The sequence below is a fragment of the Tupaia chinensis genome, unplaced genomic scaffold, assembly GCF_000334495.1.
Source record: "Tupaia chinensis unplaced genomic scaffold, TupChi_1.0 Scaffold000037_18, whole genome shotgun sequence".
Lineage (NCBI taxonomy): Eukaryota > Metazoa > Chordata > Mammalia > Scandentia > Tupaiidae > Tupaia > Tupaia belangeri.
The window spans coordinates 1412525-1436006 of NW_006159476.1; the positions used below are offsets into that span (position 1 = coordinate 1412525).

Below are 23482 nucleotides of genomic sequence, written 5' to 3' on the forward strand. Positions count from 1 at the left end.
GCCAGGCGCCTGCCATAAAAAGCCAGGATGGGTTCGGGGCCCGAGTCTGGCACCCGGTGGCTGGTGGTGGCCGCCTTGAGTGGGGCCAGCATGTCAGAGACCACATCAACAGGGGTTTCACCCCACAGCCCCCGCCCTGCCTCCTGCAGACTCAGGTCATCCAACTGGTCAATGGCCCTTTGCATGCCTGGTGCTTTCTCTCTGAAGAAGGGCCCGCTCCCTGCCACACTGCCCATGGCCTCCTCCTCCTCAGCCAGACGGTAGTAGGGGTGCCCATCTTCTGTGGCTGGCCCCACACAGGTGGCTTGCCCTCCACCTGCAGGGAGAGGCGGCAGCTGCGCAGGGAAAGCTGGTAGTAGCGGGTGGTCTCGTGGGTGCTACGCAGCTGCTGCATGGAAACAAAGGGGTGGCGCAGGGCTGCGCTGGGGCTGATGCGTTCGTGTGACTCCCACGTCAGCATGCGCTTGATCAGCTCTACCATGCTCTTGAGGTCAGCGTGCTCGGCCAGTGCTTCACGGTCCGGGAAGGTCAGCCGGCTGGCTGCCACGCCGCCATTCACTGTCTCAATTTGGTCCAAAGACTTGAGCATGTACTTGCGGCGCTCCAGTGGGCGCACCTGGTGGGACACAGGGCACATGGGACGCATGTCCAGGATTAGATCCACAGGCACTCCTGCTGCAGGACCCGCATGTGGCCCCTGACTTCCAGTTCTGCCCCTGATCTGATGCAGAACTCTCTTGCTGGGAGGGCCACACCTGATCCCTCACACCAGACCCCTTCTAGTCTTATTCAGAGCCCTCATCCTCATGCTACTACAGGAAGAACACTTGCCTATGCTTTTATAAAAAATAATAATAATAATAATAATTTTATTTATTCATTCATTCCTTTTAATTTGACCACAGAGAGAAAGAGAGAAAGTGAGAAAGCAAGCCACCAGGTCTGGGACTCGAACCACAGCTGACCATGTAGGAGTGTCCAGCACCTTAACTATCAAGCCTCCCACTATGCTTTTTGGTCCCCTTGTTGTCTCACCAGGCTCCTCACCGACCCAAGTTCAAACCTTGCCTCAGACCTTCAGTTCTCCCAGAGCCATGGTTCTAGCTCTCAGTAGAAAGGCTACCCTAAACCTCTGGTTCTTCCTGATATCAAATCCAGTTTCCACTTGCAAATCGAGCCTCCACACTTGATCCCAGCCCTCCAGACCCCCCTGGTTTGAACCCTAACCCTTTCACTCTGCTAGTTTGACAACCCTCAGCCATGGAACTATCAGAGGAGCTGTTGAGAACTTTGAGTGCCACATTTGGTCTCACTGAAGCTCCCATAACTGGCCCCAAACTCCTAGTCCCCCTCTGCCGTCTACTCCAGATTTATTTATTTTTATTTTATTTTATTTTTTTGTACAGGGTGCATGTACTTGCCAGAAAGACAGAGAGGGACAGAGAGACAGAAAGCAAGAAATCACCCCCCAGAGTAGGTGGTCACACCACAATCCCTTCTCCATTCTCTTGGGACCTCAGGCACGCACACACACGCCCGATGTGAGTTTAAGCCTCCAGGTCTGGGACTTGAACTATGGTCAGCTACATGGGAGTGCAGTGATATAACCATTAAGCCATCTGCTTGTCCCTGTACTCCAGATTCTTGGCACAGAGGTTTGATGACCACAGCCACAGAGGTGGTAGATGGGCTCCCCTAAACTTCTAGTCTCACTCGGAGTCTCATCCAGATCCCTCTTTCATTTTCATGTTTTTATTTTAAGAGGTCAGAAGGTGCATGTACTGGCCAGGGAGAGGCAGAGAGAGGAGAAGGAGAAGATACTTCCCACTGGGGTGTGGTCACACCACAATCCCATCTCCATTTCATCCTGTCGGGATTGGGGGCATGCATGCACAGGTGCCTGGTTTGTTTTTCAAATCATAGTCAGTCATGTAAAATCTGGCTTCCCTTAACCACTAGGCTTCTGGGCTGGCCCTGTATCCCATTTTCTATCCCAACTCTCACACCCAAGCCCAGACCTCATGTTTTCTGGTGCCTACCCCAAGTCCCTCATACTGCACAAGTTGCTGCCCCCAGAGCTGAAGCTGGCAGAGGAATGCATTCATTCTTCTGTCACTCATGTACAACCCAGGTCCTTCTTGCTTCAGCAGCTCCTACTTCCGATCTCCAAACTTCCACTCCTCCCTGCAGTCCCACTCAGAGCTGTCTTGCTGCTGCAGCCCCCCAGAGCTGACCCTCAAACTTCCAGTTCCACCTTTGGTTTCACCCAGATCTTTCTTGCTGTACCCACAGATGCCACTGAATGTCCAGTCCTCCCTGAGGTCTCACTTAGATAAGTTCTTGGTGTAGCAGGCTCCCCCCGCCCCGGCATATTGACTGCCCTCACCCCACCAGCCCTTTACCTTGGTCTCGGCTAGGTAGTCGGCTGAGGACTTGAGCTGCCAGGGATTGGTGGCATCAGGGTGGGGGTTGCGCTTGAAGAAGTTGTGAGTCTTGCGGGCGTTGTGCAGCAGGTGGGGTTTGGGCAGGCCCTGGGTCTCACAGATATAGCGCACTTGGTCATACTCATTGTTGCCTGGGTAGAGGGGCCAGCCCAGGTGCAGCTCAGCCATGACACAGCCGAGGGACCACACATCCACCTTCTCACAGAAAGGCAGCCCCAGCAGAATCTCGGGGGCCCGGTAGAAGCGTGACTGGATATAGGGCTCCTTCACATAGCGCACCTCACTGAAGATGCTGGCTGAGCCGAAGTCAATCACCTGTGTGGATGCGGAAGAGGGGCACAGGGTCAGGTTGAATGACCGAGAAAGCTAATATGGGCCTCCCCCATGTCTCTCTACTACAGGAAGAACACTTGCCTATGCTTTTATAAAAAATAATAATAATAATAATAATTTTATTTATTCATTCATTCCTTTTAATTTGACCACAGAGAGAAAGAGAGAAAGTGAGAAAGCAAGCCACCAGGTCTGGGACTCGAACCACAGCTGACCATGTAGGAGTGTCCAGCACCTTAACTATCAAGCCTCCCACTATGCTTTTTGGTCCCCTTGTTGTCTCACCAGGCTCCTCACCGACCCAAGTTCAAACCTTGCCTCAGACCTTCAGTTCTCCCAGAGCCATGGTTCTAGCTCTCAGTAGAAAGGCTACCCTAAACCTCTGGTTCTTCCTGATATCAAATCCAGTTTCCACTTGCAAATCGAGCCTCCACACTTGATCCCAGCCCTCCAGACCCCCCTGGTTTGAACCCTAACCCTTTCACTCTGCTAGTTTGACAACCCTCAGCCATGGAACTATCAGAGGAGCTGTTGAGAACTTTGAGTGCCACATTTGGTCTCACTGAAGCTCCCATAACTGGCCCCAAACTCCTAGTCCCCCTCTGCCGTCTACTCCAGATTTATTTATTTTTATTTTATTTTATTTTTTTGTACAGGGTGCATGTACTTGCCAGAAAGACAGAGAGGGACAGAGAGACAGAAAGCAAGAAATCACCCCCCAGAGTAGGTGGTCACACCACAATCCCTTCTCCATTCTCTTGGGACCTCAGGCACGCACACACACGCCCGATGTGAGTTTAAGCCTCCAGGTCTGGGACTTGAACTATGGTCAGCTACATGGGAGTGCAGTGATATAACCATTAAGCCATCTGCTTGTCCCTGTACTCCAGATTCTTGGCACAGAGGTTTGATGACCACAGCCACAGAGGTGGTAGATGGGCTCCCCTAAACTTCTAGTCTCACTCGGAGTCTCATCCAGATCCCTCTTTCATTTTCATGTTTTTATTTTAAGAGGTCAGAAGGTGCATGTACTGGCCAGGGAGAGGCAGAGAGAGGAGAAGGAGAAGATACTTCCCACTGGGGTGTGGTCACACCACAATCCCATCTCCATTTCATCCTGTCGGGATTGGGGGCATGCATGCACAGGTGCCTGGTTTGTTTTTCAAATCATAGTCAGTCATGTAAAATCTGGCTTCCCTTAACCACTAGGCTTCTGGGCTGGCCCTGTATCCCATTTTCTATCCCAACTCTCACACCCAAGCCCAGACCTCATGTTTTCTGGTGCCTACCCCAAGTCCCTCATACTGCACAAGTTGCTGCCCCCAGAGCTGAAGCTGGCAGAGGAATGCATTCATTCTTCTGTCACTCATGTACAACCCAGGTCCTTCTTGCTTCAGCAGCTCCTACTTCCGATCTCCAAACTTCCACTCCTCCCTGCAGTCCCACTCAGAGCTGTCTTGCTGCTGCAGCCCCCCAGAGCTGACCCTCAAACTTCCAGTTCCACCTTTGGTTTCACCCAGATCTTTCTTGCTGTACCCACAGATGCCACTGAATGTCCAGTCCTCCCTGAGGTCTCACTTAGATAAGTTCTTGGTGTAGCAGGCTCCCCCCGCCCCGGCATATTGACTGCCCTCACCCCACCAGCCCTTTACCTTGGTCTCGGCTAGGTAGTCGGCTGAGGACTTGAGCTGCCAGGGATTGGTGGCATCAGGGTGGGGGTTGCGCTTGAAGAAGTTGTGAGTCTTGCGGGCGTTGTGCAGCAGGTGGGGTTTGGGCAGGCCCTGGGTCTCACAGATATAGCGCACTTGGTCATACTCATTGTTGCCTGGGTAGAGGGGCCAGCCCAGGTGCAGCTCAGCCATGACACAGCCGAGGGACCACACATCCACCTTCTCACAGAAAGGCAGCCCCAGCAGAATCTCGGGGGCCCGGTAGAAGCGTGACTGGATATAGGGCTCCTTCACATAGCGCACCTCACTGAAGATGCTGGCTGAGCCGAAGTCAATCACCTGTGTGGATGCGGAAGAGGGGCACAGGGTCAGGTTGAATGACCGAGAAAGCTAATATGGGCCTCCCCCATGTCTCTAGCCTGGTATCTTTCTTTATCTGTCATTTGACTCTGTCTCTGTGTCACTGAGTCTTTATCTCTTGTCGATGTCTCTCTTCTAGCCTTTGTCTCTGGTTTGTGTGTCTGGATTTTTCTGTCTCCTTCTCTATGAGGCTTAAGACCTCTCTATTTTTTTTTTTTCATTTTTAAAGTTTATTTTGTAAGTGAGCGAGAGACAGCTCCCCAACAGGGTCTTGACCTCTGCAATTCACTCTAGTTTTAGAGCCAGCTCTGGTTTATGAGCATATACCCAGAATACTCAGGGAAGTCTCCAGACTTGAACTTGGAGCCCTCCATGTGGGATTCCCTCACAAGCATTGTGTTTTACTTCTGTGTCACCATCTGCATCCCCCATTCTCTTTCTTTCTGTGCCTTGTTTGTATTTCTCTCATTCTTTCTTTGCAGCTGCCTCATCATTGCCTGTCTATCTCTCATCTTGGTGTCTGTCTCCATCCCTTTCTCTGCCTTACCCACTAGAAAGACACTTCTCTGAACTGCAGGTCCTTCCATCTTCAGCATCAGGCACTGTTAACACCCGACATGGGCCCTTGGTGAACACCTGCTGGCTGACATTGTGAATGACTGAAAGCCCTTTTCTCCCCACATGCCTCTAGGGGAGCTGTCTTCCATTTTCATTCTGACTCCATAACTCTCATGGTTTCATCCTGTTTCCCTCTGGAGTGTCTCTCCTTTTCTTTCTTTCTCTTTCTTTTTATTTATTTATTTGGAAATATTTTTTGCTATAGGACATGTGCACTCGCTGGAGAGACAGAGACAGAAAGTGAGAAATCACCCCACGAGGGGGATGGCCACACTGCAGTCCCTTCTCCTCCTGGGATCTTGGGCATGCATGCACATGCACCTGGCATTAGTTTGAAGCCACCGGGTCCAGGACTCGAGCCATAGCCGGCCACATGGGAGTCGAGCAACATAAGTGCTATGCCATCTGCTGATCACATCTTTTTTTTTTTTTTTTTTAATTTGCCAGAGGGTGCATGCACTCCCCAGAGAGACAGAGAAAGAGAGAAATTGGGAAAGCAAGAAAGCACTCCCCATGGGACATGATCCACAATGCCTTCTCCATTTCTTCCTCCTATCGAAATTTTGGGCATGCATACATGTGTGCTCAGGGTGTTTTTCAAGCCACAAGATCCAAGAATTGAAACACTATCAGCTGTTTTCACATCCATCTGCTGTAAGCACCACGCTGCCAGCTGGCCAAGTGTCTGGTTTTCATTCAGCCCCCCTCACCATCCATTTGCAGAAGGTAGTACTGTGCAGTGGTTGTTAATCTGGACCCTGAGCCCAGACTGCCTGGACTGAATGACTGGGCACCCAGTCAGCATATGTAGGATTCTTCCATTCATTCCATAAGCAAGGAGGGGATGCCAATACCACCAGGTGTTGTGATCTCGCTTTATGTTTGTGGAAACTTCAAAAAACTCAGGACAGAATGGCCTGCCTTGTCCTGTTTCTGTGCCTCCCTGGGTCTGTGACATTCATTAATAGGGCTATGCTGTGACTCTGTGACAGGGTTTGGCTGGGAGATGCCCAGAACACAGCAATGACACAGCGGCATGAGCCCTGCCCTCAGGATGCTCCTGGCTCAGAGCCAGACAGGGACTTGTCACCAAGTAGTCACAAGCCTACAAGCAGAGGAACAGGGCTGGGAAGGGGAGACACAGGCAGAAGGTTGAGGGCTGAAAAGAGGGAGCCCAGGGGCCTGTGACAGCTCTGTATGCCCAGCACAAGGTCAGGCCCTGACAGGCTTTCAATAAATGGACAAAGTGACCATGGTGAGTAAAAGTGCCACCACTCTTTCAGTTACTCAGGCCAGCAGATTTGTCTCCCTCGAGTCTTCTGTCTCTCTCACACTTCATAGAAGACCCATCGACAAATCCTACCATCTTTACCTCCAAAATCTATGCAGGATCCCCCAGGTCTCCTCTTCCTACTGTCCCAGCTCTGGTCCTATCCACCCATGTGCCCCTGGACTAGCTCTGTCAGCCCTGCCTTCCTGCTCCTGCCACCACCTCACACAGCCAGCAGGAGCCTGCCAACACCTGAGTCAGCTCCCATCTCCCCTCAGCTCAGAGCCCTCCCATGCCTCCACCCTCCATGGGCTAAAACCAAAGTCTTTGCTGTGGCCTATAGGGCCCTGCCTGACCCAGCCCCAACACCTCCTTGGTCTCACCTCCTCCCTCTTCACCTCATTCATTCTGCTTCAGCCACACTGCCCTCCTCCACATTCCTTAATTGCACACACTTGCCACACTCCTGCCTCAGGGCCTTTGCACCGGCTGTTTCTGCCACTCGATACTCTCTCCCCAGAGAATATGCACAGCTCCTTTCTCCTCCAGTACTTCCTCCAAATGTCACCTTCTCAGTGGGTCCTCCCTGACTATTGTATCTGAAGTCTCACTCATCACCACCATTCCCCCACTCCCCACTTTCTTCCCTCTTCACTTTCATGCCATATTTTGCTCAAATATATTAGTAACTCTATCTCCCCCACTAGGATGTCACTCCAAAGGTTAGGACTGGTAAGCTGAGAATGCAAAGGACAGGGAGACCTCAGGGTCTGGGGTTTGCCAGACAGACCTCAGGTCTGGGGTGGAGAGGACTTCAGAATTGGAACAGGGAAATGGGGAGGATTTGGGGCCAGGAAGGGTAGAAGAATCAAGGACAGGGTAAAAGAGGCCTCAGGGCCAGGAGATGGAACAAAGGAGACCTCAGGATTGGAAGTGCAGCCAGGGCTGGGGGACATGCTGCCCCAGGCAACCCACTCACCTTGACCCTGAAGGGGCAGCGGGTCTGGTCAACCAGCATGATATTCTCAGGCTTGAGATCGGCATGGATAATTGCCAGCTCCTTGAGCCGGGCCAGGGCTCTGAGCACCTGCAGAGTGACCGTGCGGATGTGGCGGGCAGGGAGGGGTGCAAAGTTGTTCTCCTTCTGGAACTCGAAGAGGTTTTGCTCCAGCAGCTCAAAGACCAGGTAGAACTTGAGGGCATCGTGGAAAAACTCGAGGAAGCGGATGACGTGGGCCTCGTCTGGGTCCAGGCCCCTCATGCAGCGCAGCAGCTTCAGCTCATTCTTGATGATGCGGTTGCGGTAGGCATCATTCTTGAGGATTTTAATGGCCACCATCTCACCGGTGCTTCGTCGCCAGCCCTTGGCCACCTCCCCAAAGGTGCCCTTGCCCAGCACCTCAATGATGTCGTAACAGTCGGTCTCTGACTGGATGGTGGCCATGGTGCTCCTGCTGCCACACACTCCCCTGCCAAGACCCCTGCACCGCAAGCTCTGCCACCGAGGTCTCCTGCCCCGCCGCCGGCCCCGCGGCCCCCCCAGTGGGGGAAAGAGAACTGTACTCGTGCTCTTCTTACAAGATGGCCCCACCTCTCTGGCACTCCCCAGCCTCGTTGGCCACACAGTGAGTCTGCCAGGGGCTGCACCCCTCCCCCAAAGCCCACCTGGCTTGGGACAAGGGCCCCAGGCCCCCCTAAATGGGTTCTAGCGTCACTGAGTGGCTCTGGTTCTGTTGTTAGAGACCTGAGCCCCTAGCTGGAATGGGGGGTGGGGTGCTGGGCCCGGCCCCTCCCCCCACCCAGTGGTGGAACCCTGAAGAGACCAGACAGGTGAAGGGTCAACTGGGAGGGAAGACTGATCCTGGACCGGGAGTGCACAAGAATGGAGACATAATACAGATAGAGGTGAGGACCAGCAGACATCAAGCTACAGGGATGTGTGTGTATGTGTCTGTGTTCAGAAAACACTTTCTTGGGGCCAGCAGATGGCCTAGCAGTTATATCACTGGACTCCCTCATAGCCAACTACAGTTTGAGTCCTGGACCCTTCCCTCTCACTCTCTCTCTTTCTCTCTCTCTCTCTCTCTCTCTCTCTCTCTCGGTGCATACACCCTAAGGCAAAAACCTCTACAAAAAAATAAATAAATAAAATAAAAGGAAAAAGAAAACACCTTCTCTGACTGGTGGCTGACACTGGAGAAGTTGAGAAGGGCCTTGAATGCCAGGCTAAGAAACTTAGATTTGGTGAACTAGCTGGTGGCAAGGTGATTAAGGTATTGGACTCCTACATGACTGCCCACAGTTTGAGTCCTGGACCTGGTGGTTTGCTTTCTTGCTTTCCCTCTGTATCTCTCTGGTAATTAAAATAAATAAAGTAAGAAAATAAAGATAACAAACAAAATTAAATAATTCTTTCAAAAAGAAAAAAAAAGAAAGAAATTTGGACTTTGTTCTGTGCACACTGGGGATCCAGTGTAGAAGGACTTTCAGCAAGGAAGGCCAGGGTCCGATTTGAGTGTAATAATAGATGTGGATGAAGAAGGGTGGTCTGGAGTGGGCAGAGTAAAGGCCCTAAGCCTGGAAAGGAGGCTAAAGCAGAGCTCAGGTGGAAGATGGAGAGAGAAGAAGGAGGGTGGAGGAGACTACCAGGTCAGGAGGACAGGCAAGGGGAAAGGAGGGAGCTGTCCCAGACAAGGTCCATGGCTCTGGCCTGGATAATGAAGGGGTGAGCCCTAAGTAAGGGACATGGACCAGGAGCAGTTTGGGGAGAGATACTGAAGTCAGATCAGAAAATTTAACATCAGAGATCAGCAGATAGTGTATTGGTTACACAGGACTCCCACATAGTCGACTGTGGTTCAAGTTGCGGACCTGATGGCTTAAAACTCACGCTGGGTGCATGTACGTGTGTACCCAAAGTCCTGAGAGGATACTGGAGGAGAAGGGGTTGTGGCATGGTCATCCCCCCTGAGGGGTGATTTCTCCCTGTCTCTGCCTCTCCAGCAAGTGCACATGCCCCACAGCAAAAATATCTCTCAAAAAAAAAGAAAATTTGGGACCAACAGTTGGTATAATGGCCATGTCACTGAACTCTCATGTAGTTGATCACAGTTCGAGTCTCGGACCCGGTAGCTTAAACTCACGCCAGGCACATGTGCATGCATGTCCAAGATCCAAGAGGAGAATGGAGGAGAAGGGATTGCGGTGTGACCATGTCCCCTGGGGGTGATTTTTCAATTTTTCACTCTCTCTCTCTCTCTCTCTCTCTCTCGCACCCTATAGCAAAAAAAAAAAAAAAGCTCCAACAAAAAAATTAACATCGACACATTTAAATATGTATGAACTGCTTTGAAAGTCTTATCTGCCCTTATGTCAGAAGAAGGATGAATTTCATGGAGGAGAAAATCAAGGCAAAAAAGTTTTTTTCTTTTTTTTTCTAATTTGCTATAGGGCACGTATGCTCGCTGGAGAGAGAAAGTAAGAAAGCACTCCCCAGGGGAATGCCTAAAATCTCAACATTTTAGGCACACATGCACACACACTCAGCATGTTTTTCAAGCTACTGTGTCCAGGACTCAAATCACAGCATCTGCCATCTGGGATCCACCTGCTTTAACTAGCATGCACTAGCTGGCCCACAAAGAAGTGTTTTGTTTAGTTTTTTTGCTATAAGGCATGCGCACTGGTCAGAGAGAGAGCGGGAAAGTGAGAAATTACCCCCCGGGGGAATGCCCACACCACAATTTCTTCTCCTCCATTCTCCTCTCAGGACTTTTTGTCCAGAATGTTTTTTAAGCTGCAGGGTCTAGAATTTAAACCACACCATCAGCCATGTGGATCTAACCACCACATTAGCCAACCACCAGCTGGCTGACAAAGGAGTTGTTTTTGGTTTTGTTTGCTATAGGACACATGTGCTCACCGGAAAGAAAGAGAGATAGAGGAAAAGTGAGAAATCATCTCCCATGAGGGTGGCTACACAGTCCCTTCTCCTCCATCCTCCTCTCAGGCTTTTGGGAATATACGTGAACACGACTGGCATGTTTTTCAGGCCACTGGATCCGGGACTCAACCATGCAGTCATGTGAGAGCCAGAGCCTTAATCACCATACCATCAGCTGACCCCAAAGAAGTTTTTTGTTTGTTTAGGTTTTTTGTTTGTTTGTTTGTTTGTTTTGGAGAGGTTTTCACTATAGGGCGCGTGCACTCGCCAGAAAGACAGAGAGATAGAAAGCGAGAAATCACCCTCCAGGGGGGATGGCCACGCTGCAATCCCTTCTCCTCCATTCACTTCTTGGGATCTTGGGCACACACGCACGTGCTCCTGGCTTGAATTTAAGCCACTGGATCCGGGACTTGAACCACAGTTGACTACGTGGGAGTCCAGTGACATAGCCATTACGCTAACTGCTGGTCCCTGTTTGTTTAGGTTTTTGCCATAAGGTACGTGGGCTCACTAGAGAGACAGACAGAGACAGTGAGAAATCACCCCCCAGGGGGCATGGCCACATCACAGTCCCTTCTCTTCCATTCTCCTCTTGGGATTTTGGGCATGCGCGCAGCCGTGTCTGGTGTGATTTTCAAGCCACTGGATCTGGGACTCGAACCACAGTCGGCTACATGGGAGTCTAGAGCCTTAACCATCATACCACCTGCTATCCATCCCCCAACCAAAGAAGTTTTGGTTTTTTTAAGAATTATTTAATATTATCTTTTTTTTTTTTTAATTTTCTAAAGGGCATGTGCACTCATCAGAGAGAGACAGACAGAGAAAGAAAGCCTCTAGGTCCAGGCCTTGAACTGCAGCAGGCCATGTGGGAGTCCAGCGTCTTAACCAGCACACCACATCCTGGTCCCCAAAGAAGTTTTTAAATGCCTAGGATCACTAGGTACCAGAAACAGGCTTGGACCCTGAGCAGCCTAGCTCTTAAGCCAAACTCTGAACCACCACCCCCAACCTCCTAGTGCCTAGAGACATCCAGGAGGTGGGGCAGAGGCCACTGGATCCCCAGGTGGATACAGAAGAGAGTTTGGGAGTTGTCAGCATTTAGGTGAGGTGTGGAAGCCACAGAGGACACAGCCTAGGGTGTTTGTGGAGAGTACAAGGGCCTGGGAGGAGCCCTTAGGGCCCAAGAAGTATCAGGAGAGAGAGGAGCAAGTGTCAGGAAGAACAAAGAGTCTCTAAAGCCTGGACTAGGGAGATGGAAGGTGAGAGGAAAACCCCTAATGCTGAGGGGATGGGCAGGGGGTAGATAATCCCATCACGTCTGGTGGAGAGGAAGAAAAGTGTGTGACAGGGCAGTGATCCCAGGCCAGAGCAGATTCAAAAGAAGTGGAGGGTCTGTGCCCCTCGTCCTTTGTCCTCTGAGATGGGAGGGAAAGATAGGAAGAGTGGAGGGCAGGTGTGGGGTTGTTGAGGGGAGACTGGGAGTGGACAGCATGTCTTCTTAGTCCAGTGTGAGACGTCACAGAGAGACACGTGGGAGTCTGGAGACCCTGGTTGGGTGTTAGTGGCTGAGATCCTAAGTGGGGATGAGGTAGGGGGGTAGACCGCCCAGCACTGAGAGGTGCTGAGGAACCTGGGAACTAGTCCTGAAGAGGGGGAACCTTTCTAGGTGGAGTGGGGTGGGGTGGGGTAGACAGAGCAGTCAAACCAGCCTGACAGGAAAGAGAAGTCCAGGATGTAGAGAGATGCCCCTCCCAACAGAGGGCAGGAGGGAAGTAGAACAGGCAGACTCTCTGGCAAAGGGGTCCCAGAGCTGTGTTCTGCTGGAACTTCCTCTTCAAGGGAGTCCTCCTCAAAGGCCCCTGTGAATTCAGAAGGGTTGGGCAAGGCCTCCTCCCACTGGAGCCTACCTCTCAGCCTCCCTGACTCTTCTCAGACCAAAGTATGGCCTGTTTGTCCCCATTTCACATCAGAAACCTCCTCAGAGTGGGCTCAAGCACCCCCTAAAACTTCCTCTGTGGGGGATCCTTTCTCTACACTCCCAACTCCTCCCTGCCCTTCCCCCTCCAAATAAACACACACACACACACACACACACACACACACACACACACACAGGAGACCAAACACATGGCTACCTCTGGATTATTTTATTCACATGGCTTGACATCATACAGGCACTCCCCCCAATGAGACAGACACAGGCACCCTGCCCTGGTGGGTCCCCCACCTCCAGACCCTCTTGGGATTAGTGCTAGTTATCTCACACACAAAACAGGGGTGGGGAGAGTTGCTGGGAAGACAGAAGGGGAGTCTCCATCTTCCTGGAGCTTCAAACAGCAGCAGCCTGAGCCCCCTCCATCCTAGTGGGGCCTGGAGCCCCTGTCTCGGAGAATCCTACACTGGGCAGCCGGACCCTGAATCCACCCTCTTCCTGGTCCCCACTCCTGCTCCGGGCCTTAGGGCTCAGGGACACCCTGGGGAAGCGAAACTTGGGTGACTTCTCCCCGACAGGGGACTTGGGGGCTGCCTCGCCCTCCTGTCCCTTAGAGACCTTGGAAGAGGTGGCCAGACCTACACGGGGTAAGCGGACCCGACCACGGCCCCGGCGTCCTGAGGCCCCGTCTCCACCTCCCTCTTCCTCTTCCTCCTCGGGGCTCGGGGAACCTTCCCTAGTGACCGTGTCACTTTGGCTGAAGCCTACTCGGGGCAGCCTGAGTCTGGGGCTCTTGGCCTTCTCGCCCTCCTCTGCCCCCTCCTTGGCCCGCACCAGGCCAAACCGGGGCAGCCGCACCTTGAGCTTGTGTCCAGTATCCCCCTCACCCTCAGCCACCTGGTACTCCGCATGGCTGCCCACAGCAGGTGGGGAGAGCTCCACCTCTGGCAGCGAGAGGCGGAAGGAGCGCTCAGCCCCTGGGGGCTGGTCCTCGGCCCCTTCTCTCTCAGCCTCAGTTCCAGATCCCAATGTAGGCAACTTCACCCTCAGCCCACCCTCACTCTTGGCTGCCTCACCCACTTGTGCCTCCTGGCCCAACCCCACATCCAGCTCAAGCTGAGGCACCGTCACAGTGGGCATCTTGAAGATGCCCTCGCCCACCAACAGCTCACCACCTGCCACCTGGGCTCCAGGCAGAGACAGGGCCACCTGAGGCACCTGGACCCTGTAGCCTGCTGTGCCCTCTGCTGAAGGGGCCGTACTCTCCGCCTGCTGCCCCAGGGTGCCTACCTCACCAAAGCCACTCAGCTCCACCTGAGGCAGGGAGATGCCCAATGGAGGCATCCTCAGTCCCCCATCGTGGGCCTCAGAGACCACCTGCCTGGTCATGGACACCTGCAGGCCTGACAGCCGCACCGTGCTGGTGGCCACTGCCCCTTCTGCTCCCGCTTCCTCTTGGGCTCCCAGTGTGACCAGCTCCACCTCAGGGAGCTTGAGCTGCCCAGCTATGGACTCGGGCTTGTCCCCAGGGCTGATGCGCCCACCCTGGACTTCTGCTTCTTTCCCTCGAGCCAGCCCAAAGGAGGGCATCTTCAGCTTGGGCATCTTCACCTTCCCATCCCAGCCCCAGCCCTTACCTTCCAACTCAGCCACCCCTGGCCCCAGTTCTCCTGCCTCAGTGTCCCGGCCTCTGACCCCAAACTTGGGCAGAGCAAACCTGGGCCCCTTAAACTTGACATCGGCCCCAGCCACCTCCACCTTGCCTGTGGGTAGATGGGCATCCAGGCTGAGCTGTGGGATGGACAGGTCTAGGGCAGGCAGCAGGCCTGCCTCGCCCGCCCCTTTGGCCTCAGCCTCAGTCCCCACTCGAGCCTTGGGAAGTGAGATGGCGAACTTGGAAACTTTCAGTTTGGGGGCTCGCCCAACCCCCTCAGCCTCTGACTTGATCACTTTTGGCCCCACAAGTCCAAATTTAGGCAGGGAGAACTTGGAGGAGGGCTTGACTTTCATCTCCATCATCTCCAGCTGCCCCTCCTCAGCTCCCACTGTGGGCAGCTGTGGAGTGACAATCTCCACAGAGGGCACTCGAAAACCCACCTCTCCAATCCCTACTGTCACCCCAGAGCCCTCTGCCTGCTGCAGCTTACCCACTTCAACAGGTTGGACCTGTCCTTCCAGGCCGAGGGCCCCTGGCAGGTCTAGCTCTACTGAGGGCAAAGTGAGAGAGGGGACACCCCCACGAGCCTCGCCACCCACCTCCGGCTGCAGACAGGGAAGTGCCAACAGCTTCCCTGAGACTTCAGCACCTGCCTCTCCTGGCTTGCCTTGTGACGGGGGCCCTGCCCTCCCTAGCTTGGGCATTGTCATCTTAGGCATCTTGAAACCAAACTCCACCCCCTCCACCTGCTCCACCCCAACAGCTTTCAGCTGCACCTCCGGTGCCTTTGGAAGATGCACTTCTGGGACCTTCGGCACTTGCATTTCCGGCAGTCGAATCTCTGACACCTTTGGCAGCTGCACCTCTGGAAGCTGCACATCAGGCACAGCCATCTCCGGCACCTTGGGGAGTTTTATCTCCGGGAGCTTCATCTCAGGGAGTTTCATGTCAGGGACTTTCATCTCTGAGACTTTTGGAAGCTGGACCTCCGGGAGACGCACCTCAGGCACGGCCATCTCTGGCACCTTGGGGAGTTTCATCTCTGAGACTTTTGGCAGCTGCACCTCTGGCAGTCGAACCTCTGGCACAGCCATCTCGGGCATCTTGGGGAGTTTCATCTCTGAGACTTTGGGGAGATGCACTTCTGGGAGGTGCACCTCTGGCACAGCCATCTCGGGCATCTTGGGGAGTTTCATCTCTGAGACTTTGGGGAGCTGCACTTCTGGGAGGTGCACATCAGGTACAGCCATCTCAGGCACCTTCGGGAGTTTGACTTCAGGAAGTTTCATGTCGGGCACCTTTGGGAGCTTCACCTCGGGGAGCTTCATCTCGGGGAGCTTCATCTCGGGGACTTTCACCTCCGGGACTTTCGGCAGCTGCACCTCTGGAAGCCGCACCTCCGGCACAGCCATCTCTGGAACCTTTGGGAGTTTTATCTCTGACACTTTTGGGAGTTGAACCTCTGGGAGTTGCACATCAGGAAGGGCAGCCTCAGGCATTTTGGGGAGCTTGACATCAGGGGCCTTCGGGAGCTTCACTTCAGGCCCCTTGGGCACTTTGACCTCTGGTCCTGACACCCCAATGCCAAAGGAGGGCATCTTGATGGTAGGAAGCTTCAACTTGCTCTCAACTGCCTCAGGAGCAGCAGGCCTGGGCTCCAGGAGCGAAAGCCCAAAAGTGGGCATTCGAAGTCTGGGACCTTTTGCCCTGGCCTCGGGGCTGCCCTTGGCCACTTTGGCCTCTGCAGCTTCCTTTGCTCGAGCTCCAAAGCGGGGGAAACTGAGGCGGGGCATCTTTAGGGCGACCTCTGGCACCTCTCCCCGGGCCTCCACCTCAGTGCCTGGCAAGGCCAGGTCCACCCCCACAGCAGGCGCTACCACATCCAGGGTGGGCACAGTTACAGCCACAGCCCCTTCCTGAGTCTCCAGGCAGGGAAGTGTGGGCAGAGTGGGTAGTGAGGGTAAGGGGGGCAGCTCCACTTGGGGTACCTGGATCCCTACAGCTGGGGTCTCCACAACAGGTGCCACCGGAGCTCCTAGCCCAAGGGTTGGCAGGTGGAGGGCAAAGCCACTGGGTGCCTCTGCTGAGGGGACCACCTTGGCAGCTGAGACCTGGGGGATGCCCACCTCAGTACCTGGCATCCGGGGCCCAACCAGCTCCACCTGAGGGGCTGTGAAACGGGCTCCTGCTGCCACCTCAGCCTCCACCTTGGCCTTCCTGGGGGGAGGAGCAGCAGCAGCCAGCCGAGCTGCCTGGGCCTCTTTGGCCACCTCTCGTACACGCAGCCGAGGCAGCTGGAGGCGCCGACGGGCAGGGGCAGCTGGGACAGGACCCTTGACGGCCTCAGCTTTGAGGCCCCGGCGTAGACGAGAGAACTTGGGAAAGGAGAACTCGACGTCAACAGGGGCCAGGTCTGCAGGGACCCCTAGAGCCCCAGGCACCACCACCATCTTCTTCTTCTTCACAGGGGACAGACTCTGGATGTTCTGGGGAGAGAGGAGAGAGGCAGGAGGCGGTGGGACAGTGGGAGGCCCGGAGTGGACAGAAAGAGCCCCACCTGGCATTGTAGCAGGCTGTGGATGTGCTGGGTCCAGTGCCTGGTCCCCAAAACACCATCCCCACTTTCTGCCTAACATTTCAGCATTACTGCCAGGGGAGGGCAAAGATGCTCACTTAGAATTTCACAGCAAGGCAACAAGAGTGTAGAAACTGGGACATCAGACTTCTAGATCCTCATCCAGGATTTCCCCCAACACCCTCAATCAACAGATTGGGAAACTGAGGCCCAGGGGGGAAAGAAACTTATCCAGGGTCAACAGCAGTAACTGAGCAGCACTCAGGCTGGAACCTGGCCTTCTTGGTTCCAAGTGCCCTGGTTCAGGACCCTCACAGCAAGCCTGGATCAAATGTTGGGGGTGCCTCTCTGAGGTTGATGAGGGCCCCAGTCTAGGGTGGATGGGTCCCCCACCCCAAGGAATAGCATACGGCAGAGAGCATGGGACCTAGGGTAAGATTAGCACTGGGTTAGTGACAAGACAGACGGCAAAGCTGGCCCATGGTGACGGGAAGTGGGGCTCACGGCGCATAGATGGGATCGCTGGGACAGTCCGGGGCTGGGGCCGGGCTAAGCACGCGTACCAGCTTGGCCACCTTGGCCCGCGGGCCCTTGATCTCGTAGCCAGCCACTGTTCCGGGCCGCAGTGCCAGGTCCCCGGTGGGCACAGTGCGCTTCAGGCAGAAGGAGACCTTGTAAGGCTCGGCACATTGCAGCAGGCGTAGTGCGTCTTCGTACTTGAAGTTCTCAAAGAACACGCGCGCGCTCAGCAGCTGGTCCCCTGCAGGTGAGGTGAAAGAGGCTAGGCATGGGCATCTCCCAGCTCCACCTGAGCCTGGTTCCACCCACCTCCTTGGAGCCAGCCTGACCAGACCATACTCCAAGTTTTGGCCCTGCCCTTCCCCAAGAGCAATATCGATAAGCAAAGTTCTACCCAGAACACTAAAGAGGGCAGACACTTAAGAATGAAGCTCCACTCCGTGATTTTAGCCCTGCCTCTCCCAGAATGCACAAATCCACGACAGCTCAGGCTATGTCTGCCGCCTTTCTCCCCACAAGCCAACTCACATTCCAGACATTGACTTCGCTTCCTTTACTAAGAGACCAGAATCAAAATGTAACTTCCACAAGCTCTCACACCATCTATTCGCCCCTCTGCTCCAGTGGCAATGTACTCCACCATCACTTTTTTTTTTTATTATTTAAGAATTATTTTTTATTTAACTTTATTTACTTATTCATCCATTCTAATTTGACCAGAGAGATACAGAGAAAGAGAGGGAAAGTAAGAAAGCAAGCCACCAGGTCTGGGACTCAAACCATGGTCGGCCACGTGGGAGTCCAGTGCCCTTACCACCACGCCACCTGCCAGTCCCTCCACCATCCCTTCTGTTCCTAGGGGTGAACGGTCCTTAACCAAGCTCAAGTCCAACCCTTCACCACCTTCTTAGGGACATCATCCAGCAATTCTGCACCCACATATCAATTTGTCCCTCCCTTCTACATTATTCTCATCAGCGTACAAACATATGCTTAGTTCTCTTATAAAAAAACATCTTGACCTGATTACCCTTAAGCTCCTGCCCCATTATATCATTTCATCTTGATGGCAAATGCAATGAGTTATCTAGCTTCTGTTTTTCTAGTGACAATTCTTCTCTCGCCCCCTCCCAGACACACATACACACATTTGAACTACTCCTTCTGATCCTGGGTAGTGTACCCCCTCACATAGCGAAGTCCAATGGTCAAGTGAACCCTCGGGTTGCTTGGACCAACCACTCAGCATCTGACCCAACTTCACTCTCACTCCTTCATCCACTCACTTCTCTTGGCTTCCAGGGTGCCCACCTCTGGAATACCTCTGTCTCTGGAAATTCCTTCTCAGCCTCTCTGGATAGTTAGTTCCTTCCCATCTCTGTGACCTTCTTTTTTATTTTTAGAAAGAGAGATTTTTGTTATAGGATTGTAGGGTACGTGCATTCACTGGAGATACAGAGAAAGCAAGAAATCACCCTCCAGGGGAGATGGTCACATGACAATCTCTCCTCAATTCTCCTCTCAGGATTTTGGGCATGCACACTCATGCACCAGTGTGAGTTTTAAGCTGCTGGGTCCTGGACTCCAACCACAGTCAACTATGCAACGTAACCATTATGCCATCTGCTGGTCCCTCCCTCTGACCTTTAAAAAACACACTGCTCCCAGCCTCAGGCCTCGGACCTCTTTTCTCCATCCATGTGCTGTGATCACCCTTTAGGGATTGTTGGGAAGCTCACTGATACTCAGGAATTTAAAGATCATAAATCTAGGAATCAGCATATAGTGTAATGGCTACATCACTGGACTCCCATGTAGTTGACCACAGTTCGAGTCCTGGACCCGGTGGCTTAAACTCACACTGGGCACGTATGCATGCATGCTCAAGATCCATGGAGGAGAAAAGATTATAGTGTGGCCATCCCCCTGGGGGGTGATTTCTCGCTTTCTGTCTCTCTGTCTCTTTCTGGTGAGCGTGCATGCCTAACAAAAACCGCTCAATAAAAAAAAAAAGATCATAAATCTGTTGACAACTCCCAAGTGCATTTCTGCAGCTCAGCACTCTCCCCTCCAGTCTAGACTCATACATCCAACTGCCTCTCCACATCTCCCCCTGGGTATCTAACAGATACTTTTCATTTAAGAAATCCAAACTCCATGGGCCAACAGGTGGCATGGTGGTTAAGGCAGTGGACACTCCACATGGCTGATTTCCAAAACTGGTGTCTTGCTTTCTCACTTTCCCTCTCTGTCTGTCTCTCTCGAGTGACTGCAAATAATAATAATAATCATAAATAAAATTAAGGGACCAGCAGATGGAGATGGTGTAATGGTTACATCTCTGGACTCCCATATGGCTGACTATGATTCGAGTTCCAGATCCATAGACTTGAAACTCACACCAGGCATGTGTGTGTGTGTGTGTGTGTGTGTGTGCCCAAAATCCCAAGAGAAGAATGGCAGAAAAGGGACTACAGTGTGGTCATCCCCCCGGGGGGTGATTTCTCACTTTCTATCTTTGTGTCTCTGTCTCTCTGGTGAGCACACGTGCCCTGTAGCAAAAATCTCTCTAAAAGAAATAAATTAATTAAATCAAATAAATAATTGCTTTTTCTTTTAAAAAAAGAGAGAAATCCAAAATTCATTTGGTCAGGACCAGCAGTTAGCGTAATGGCTATGTTGCTGGACTCCTATGTAGTCAACCGTGGTTCAAGTCCCAGACCCGGTGGCTTAAACTCACACCAGGTGCGTGAGCGTGCATACCCAAGATCCCGAGAGGAGAATGAAGGAGAAGGGATTGTGGCATGACCATCCCCCCTTGGGGGGTGATTTCTTGCTTTCTGTCTCTCTTTCAGCAAAAATCTCTCTTAAAAAAAAAAATGAAGCTTTCAGGGGTTGGCCTCATAGCCTGGTGGTTAAGGAAGCCAGATTCCACATGGCCAGCTCTATGGTGTGAGTCCCAGACCCAGCGGGTTGAGATACACACCAAGGTAGGTTGTATGCATTGCCCCAAATCTCAACAGGATGAAGAAATGGAAGAGATGGGATTGTGGTGTGACCACATTCCACTGGGGGAGAGGGAGCACGATTTTCCCTCTCCCTTTTTCTCTCTCTCTGGCAAGCACATGGCAATTTATTTTTTATTTAATTTATTTTTTGCCATAGGACACATGTGCTTGCCAAAGACAGAGAGAGGATGAGAGGGAAAGTGAGAAATCACTCCCCCAGGAGGGATAGCCACACTGCAATCTCTTGTCCTCCATTGTCCTCCTGGAATTTGGGCACACACACAAGTGCCCGGAGTGACACTTAAACTGTGGTCAGCCATGTGGGAGTCAAACACCTTAACCACAACACCATCTGCTGGTCCCACCAATTTTTTTAAATGCAGCTTTCATAGAAGGTGTTTGCTCGTTGCATGAATATATCACATCAGCTTCATCCATGTTTCCTAAAATATATCTCATTTAAAAGCTTTTCTCCCCACCTCCTCCAAGTTGTTGAGTCCAACCCTTTTCTCCTGCCCAACAACAAAAACGTTAGCACTTACATATGCTTAGCATGTGCCATTTAGCTATATCATATTACCAAATACTGACTCACTCAACATACACCATAATCCCATGAGGTCAGTACTAAAATTATTCCCATTCTAGAGATGAGAAGACTGAGAGGAAGCAAGATCACGAGCTAATAAATGGGGGATATATGGGACTCAAACCCACACAATTGCCCTCCAGAGCAGGCTCTGAACAATGCAAGTCTGTACAAAGCTTCTCCCCAGGCTCTTAATCCTGCCTCCTGGTCGCCGCCCACACTCACATCCTTACCCTGGACCCGCCCCCGCAGGGCGACCCCGCCCACCTTCCTGGAGGCTGAGGCTCCTGGCGGCGGGTGAATCTTCGCGCAGTTCTCGGACGAAGATCCCTTCCTTGCCGCCGCCCGCCACATTGATGCCGCTGACCCCAGTCTGTGCCTCGGTCTCCACGATGATCTCCACCAACTCCGCCCGCCTCAGCTCCTGCGGAGGGCAGCGAAGGGTCGCCAGTGGTCGCTAGAACTGGACCTCACCTGGAGCCCACCATTGAGCTCTTAAACGGGTCCACTTTCCCCTCTGCGAATCCCAAGCAGGTCCTCGGAACCCACCCATTCTGTCATCTCTCCTTTAAGCAAGCACGCGGAGCGGACCTGAGGATCGGTTCAACAGCTGGACAGGCAGGCTGACCTCTCTGAGCCCCTGGGGAGCCTGAGAAAGGCGCGGGGAGCGGGGTTGTAACCGGAGGGAAGAGGTGGGCAGAACTAGAGCGGCGGGAATAGGGGTTTGCAGCTGGGTCTGAGAGGAGGTGCCAAATGCGGTACAGAAGAGTGCAAAAGCGGCTAGTTGTGATATGGTTAAGGTAGCTGGATCCCGCATGGCCCACAGTTCGAGTCCGGAACCAGGCGGCTTGAAAAATATGTCAGATGTGAAGCCAGCAGATGGTGTGGAGGTTAAGGCCCTGAGTCCGCCCTCTGCGGGCCTGAAAATCAGGCAGCGTGCCTGTGCCTGTGTGTGTGTGTGTGTGTGTGTGTGTGTGTGTGTGTGCGCGCGCACGCGCCCTCCCCACCACCGTCCAAAATCCCAAGAGGAAACTGGAGAAGGGATTGGGGTTTGACCATCCGGCCCTGGGGAGGTGACTTCTCACGTCTCCCCTCTCTGTCTCTGGCGAACACACGCCAGTTCTAGTGCCAAAAAGAAAGAGGGAAGAAGAAAGAAAAAGGAAGGAAGGAAAGGAGGAAGAGAAAGAAAGAAAAGAAAGAAAGGAAGGGAGGGAGGAAAAAACATGACAGATGTGTCCTTGCCCTAAATTCCAAAAGGATGGAGAAATGGACAAGAAGGGATTGTGGCATGACCATGCCCTATGAAGAGTGCTTTCCTGATTTCCCTTTCTTTCTCTCTTTAGTGAATGCCTGCCCTCTGGCAAGTTAAAAAAAAAAATGGGTGGTGGGGAGATATGAGAAGGGTGTGCGCAGCTAAGACCTAGACGCATACTCTGAGTGCAAGACTGAGCTGTGGGGAAGAACTTTCCTAACAGCAGAACTGAGGGGTAAGGTCGAGAGTGGGATTCTGAGGGGACTATGGGGAGTGGGATTTGCCCACTGAAGGCCCCAATGTGTGTAGACTGTGTCCCATTGTGGATTCTGACCCCCAAGACCTGCATAACGCCCACAGGAGAGTGGGGGAGGGGTGCGGGTAATGAATCGTGGGCCGTAGACATGGCATTCTTGGTATTTACTGTCATTGGTGCAGGCTGTCATCTTGCAGTCACCACTGTAAGATTCACATCCCAGCTTTCCAGAAAAGACAGTGAGAGATCTGGGTCGCATGTAGGAATCCAGTCTGCTGTGTGCCTAGAGGATAGTTTAACCACTCTGTAAAGGATATACTGGAAGGAGTCTCTGGTGAGCAGAGACCTGAAGCCACAGGGGATCCACTGGCACACAGAGGCCAGGACATGCTGAAATCGAGCCCAGAGCTTTGAAAGGGCAAAGCAGACCTGATACCCCACAGCAGGCCCCAAGGGACTAGGGGACTGGGCAGGGCAATGTAGGAAGGCATAAGAATTGTGCAGGGGATGGTAAGACCATCACTTGCTACCTCTGGCTTAACATGCCCTGAGTGAGGAATTTTATCTGCCTCTTCTTCTTCTTCTTTTTTTGAATTAATTATTTATTTATTTATTCATCCATTTATTTTAATTTTTTCCATTTATTTTAATTTGATCAAAGAGAGAGAAACAGAGAGAAAGAGGAACAGTGAGAAACCAAGCCACCAGGTCTAGGACTCAAACCGTGGTCGGTCATGTGGGAGTGTCCAGTCTTCACCACGCCACCTGCTGGTCCCCTGTGCCTCTTATTTCATCCTCCCCACAGCTTTAGGCAGTCACAGAAGAGGACCCTAATAATGCTTAGAGAGGTAAAGTGACTTGCCTAATGCCACATGCAAATTAAGCACCTGGGTCTCAACTTTAGGTTTATGATCTGAGAACCCATAGGCCCTCCTGTGGGCAGTGACGCGGGAATAGGGGTTTGCAGCTGGGTCTGAGAGGAGGTGCCAAATGCGGTACAGAAGAGCGCAAAAGCGGCTAGTTGTGGTATGGGTAAGGGAGGCGGGTCC

At 52.7% G+C, this 23482-nt stretch overlaps 2 protein-coding genes across 2 annotated transcripts in view; both read right to left on the reverse strand.

The window, feature by feature from the left end:
- Window positions 1-8620, reverse strand: part of HIPK4 (homeodomain interacting protein kinase 4) — a 10851-nt gene extending 2231 nt beyond the window's left edge. Inside the window, 4 exon segments of the mRNA XM_006140451.3 lie at window positions 1-295; window positions 298-616; window positions 4430-4786; window positions 7675-8620. The exon segment at window positions 1-295 is cut by the window's left edge and continues 2 nt beyond it. Coding sequence (XP_006140513.1) covers window positions 1-295; window positions 298-616; window positions 4430-4786; window positions 7675-8139 — 1436 coding nt within the window. The 5' untranslated portion in view covers window positions 8140-8620.
- A 4164-nt stretch (window positions 8621-12784) lies between these two features.
- PRX (periaxin) overlaps window positions 12785-23482 on the reverse strand; it is a 13507-nt gene continuing 2809 nt past the window's right edge. The window contains exons 3-5 of the mRNA XM_027772026.1: window positions 21193-21349; window positions 17373-17569; window positions 12785-16720 (exon numbers count right to left, since the gene is read on the reverse strand). Coding sequence (XP_027627827.1) covers window positions 12974-16720; window positions 17373-17569; window positions 21193-21349 — 4101 coding nt within the window. The 3' untranslated portion in view covers window positions 12785-12973. The remainder of the gene's footprint in view (window positions 16721-17372; window positions 17570-21192; window positions 21350-23482) is intronic.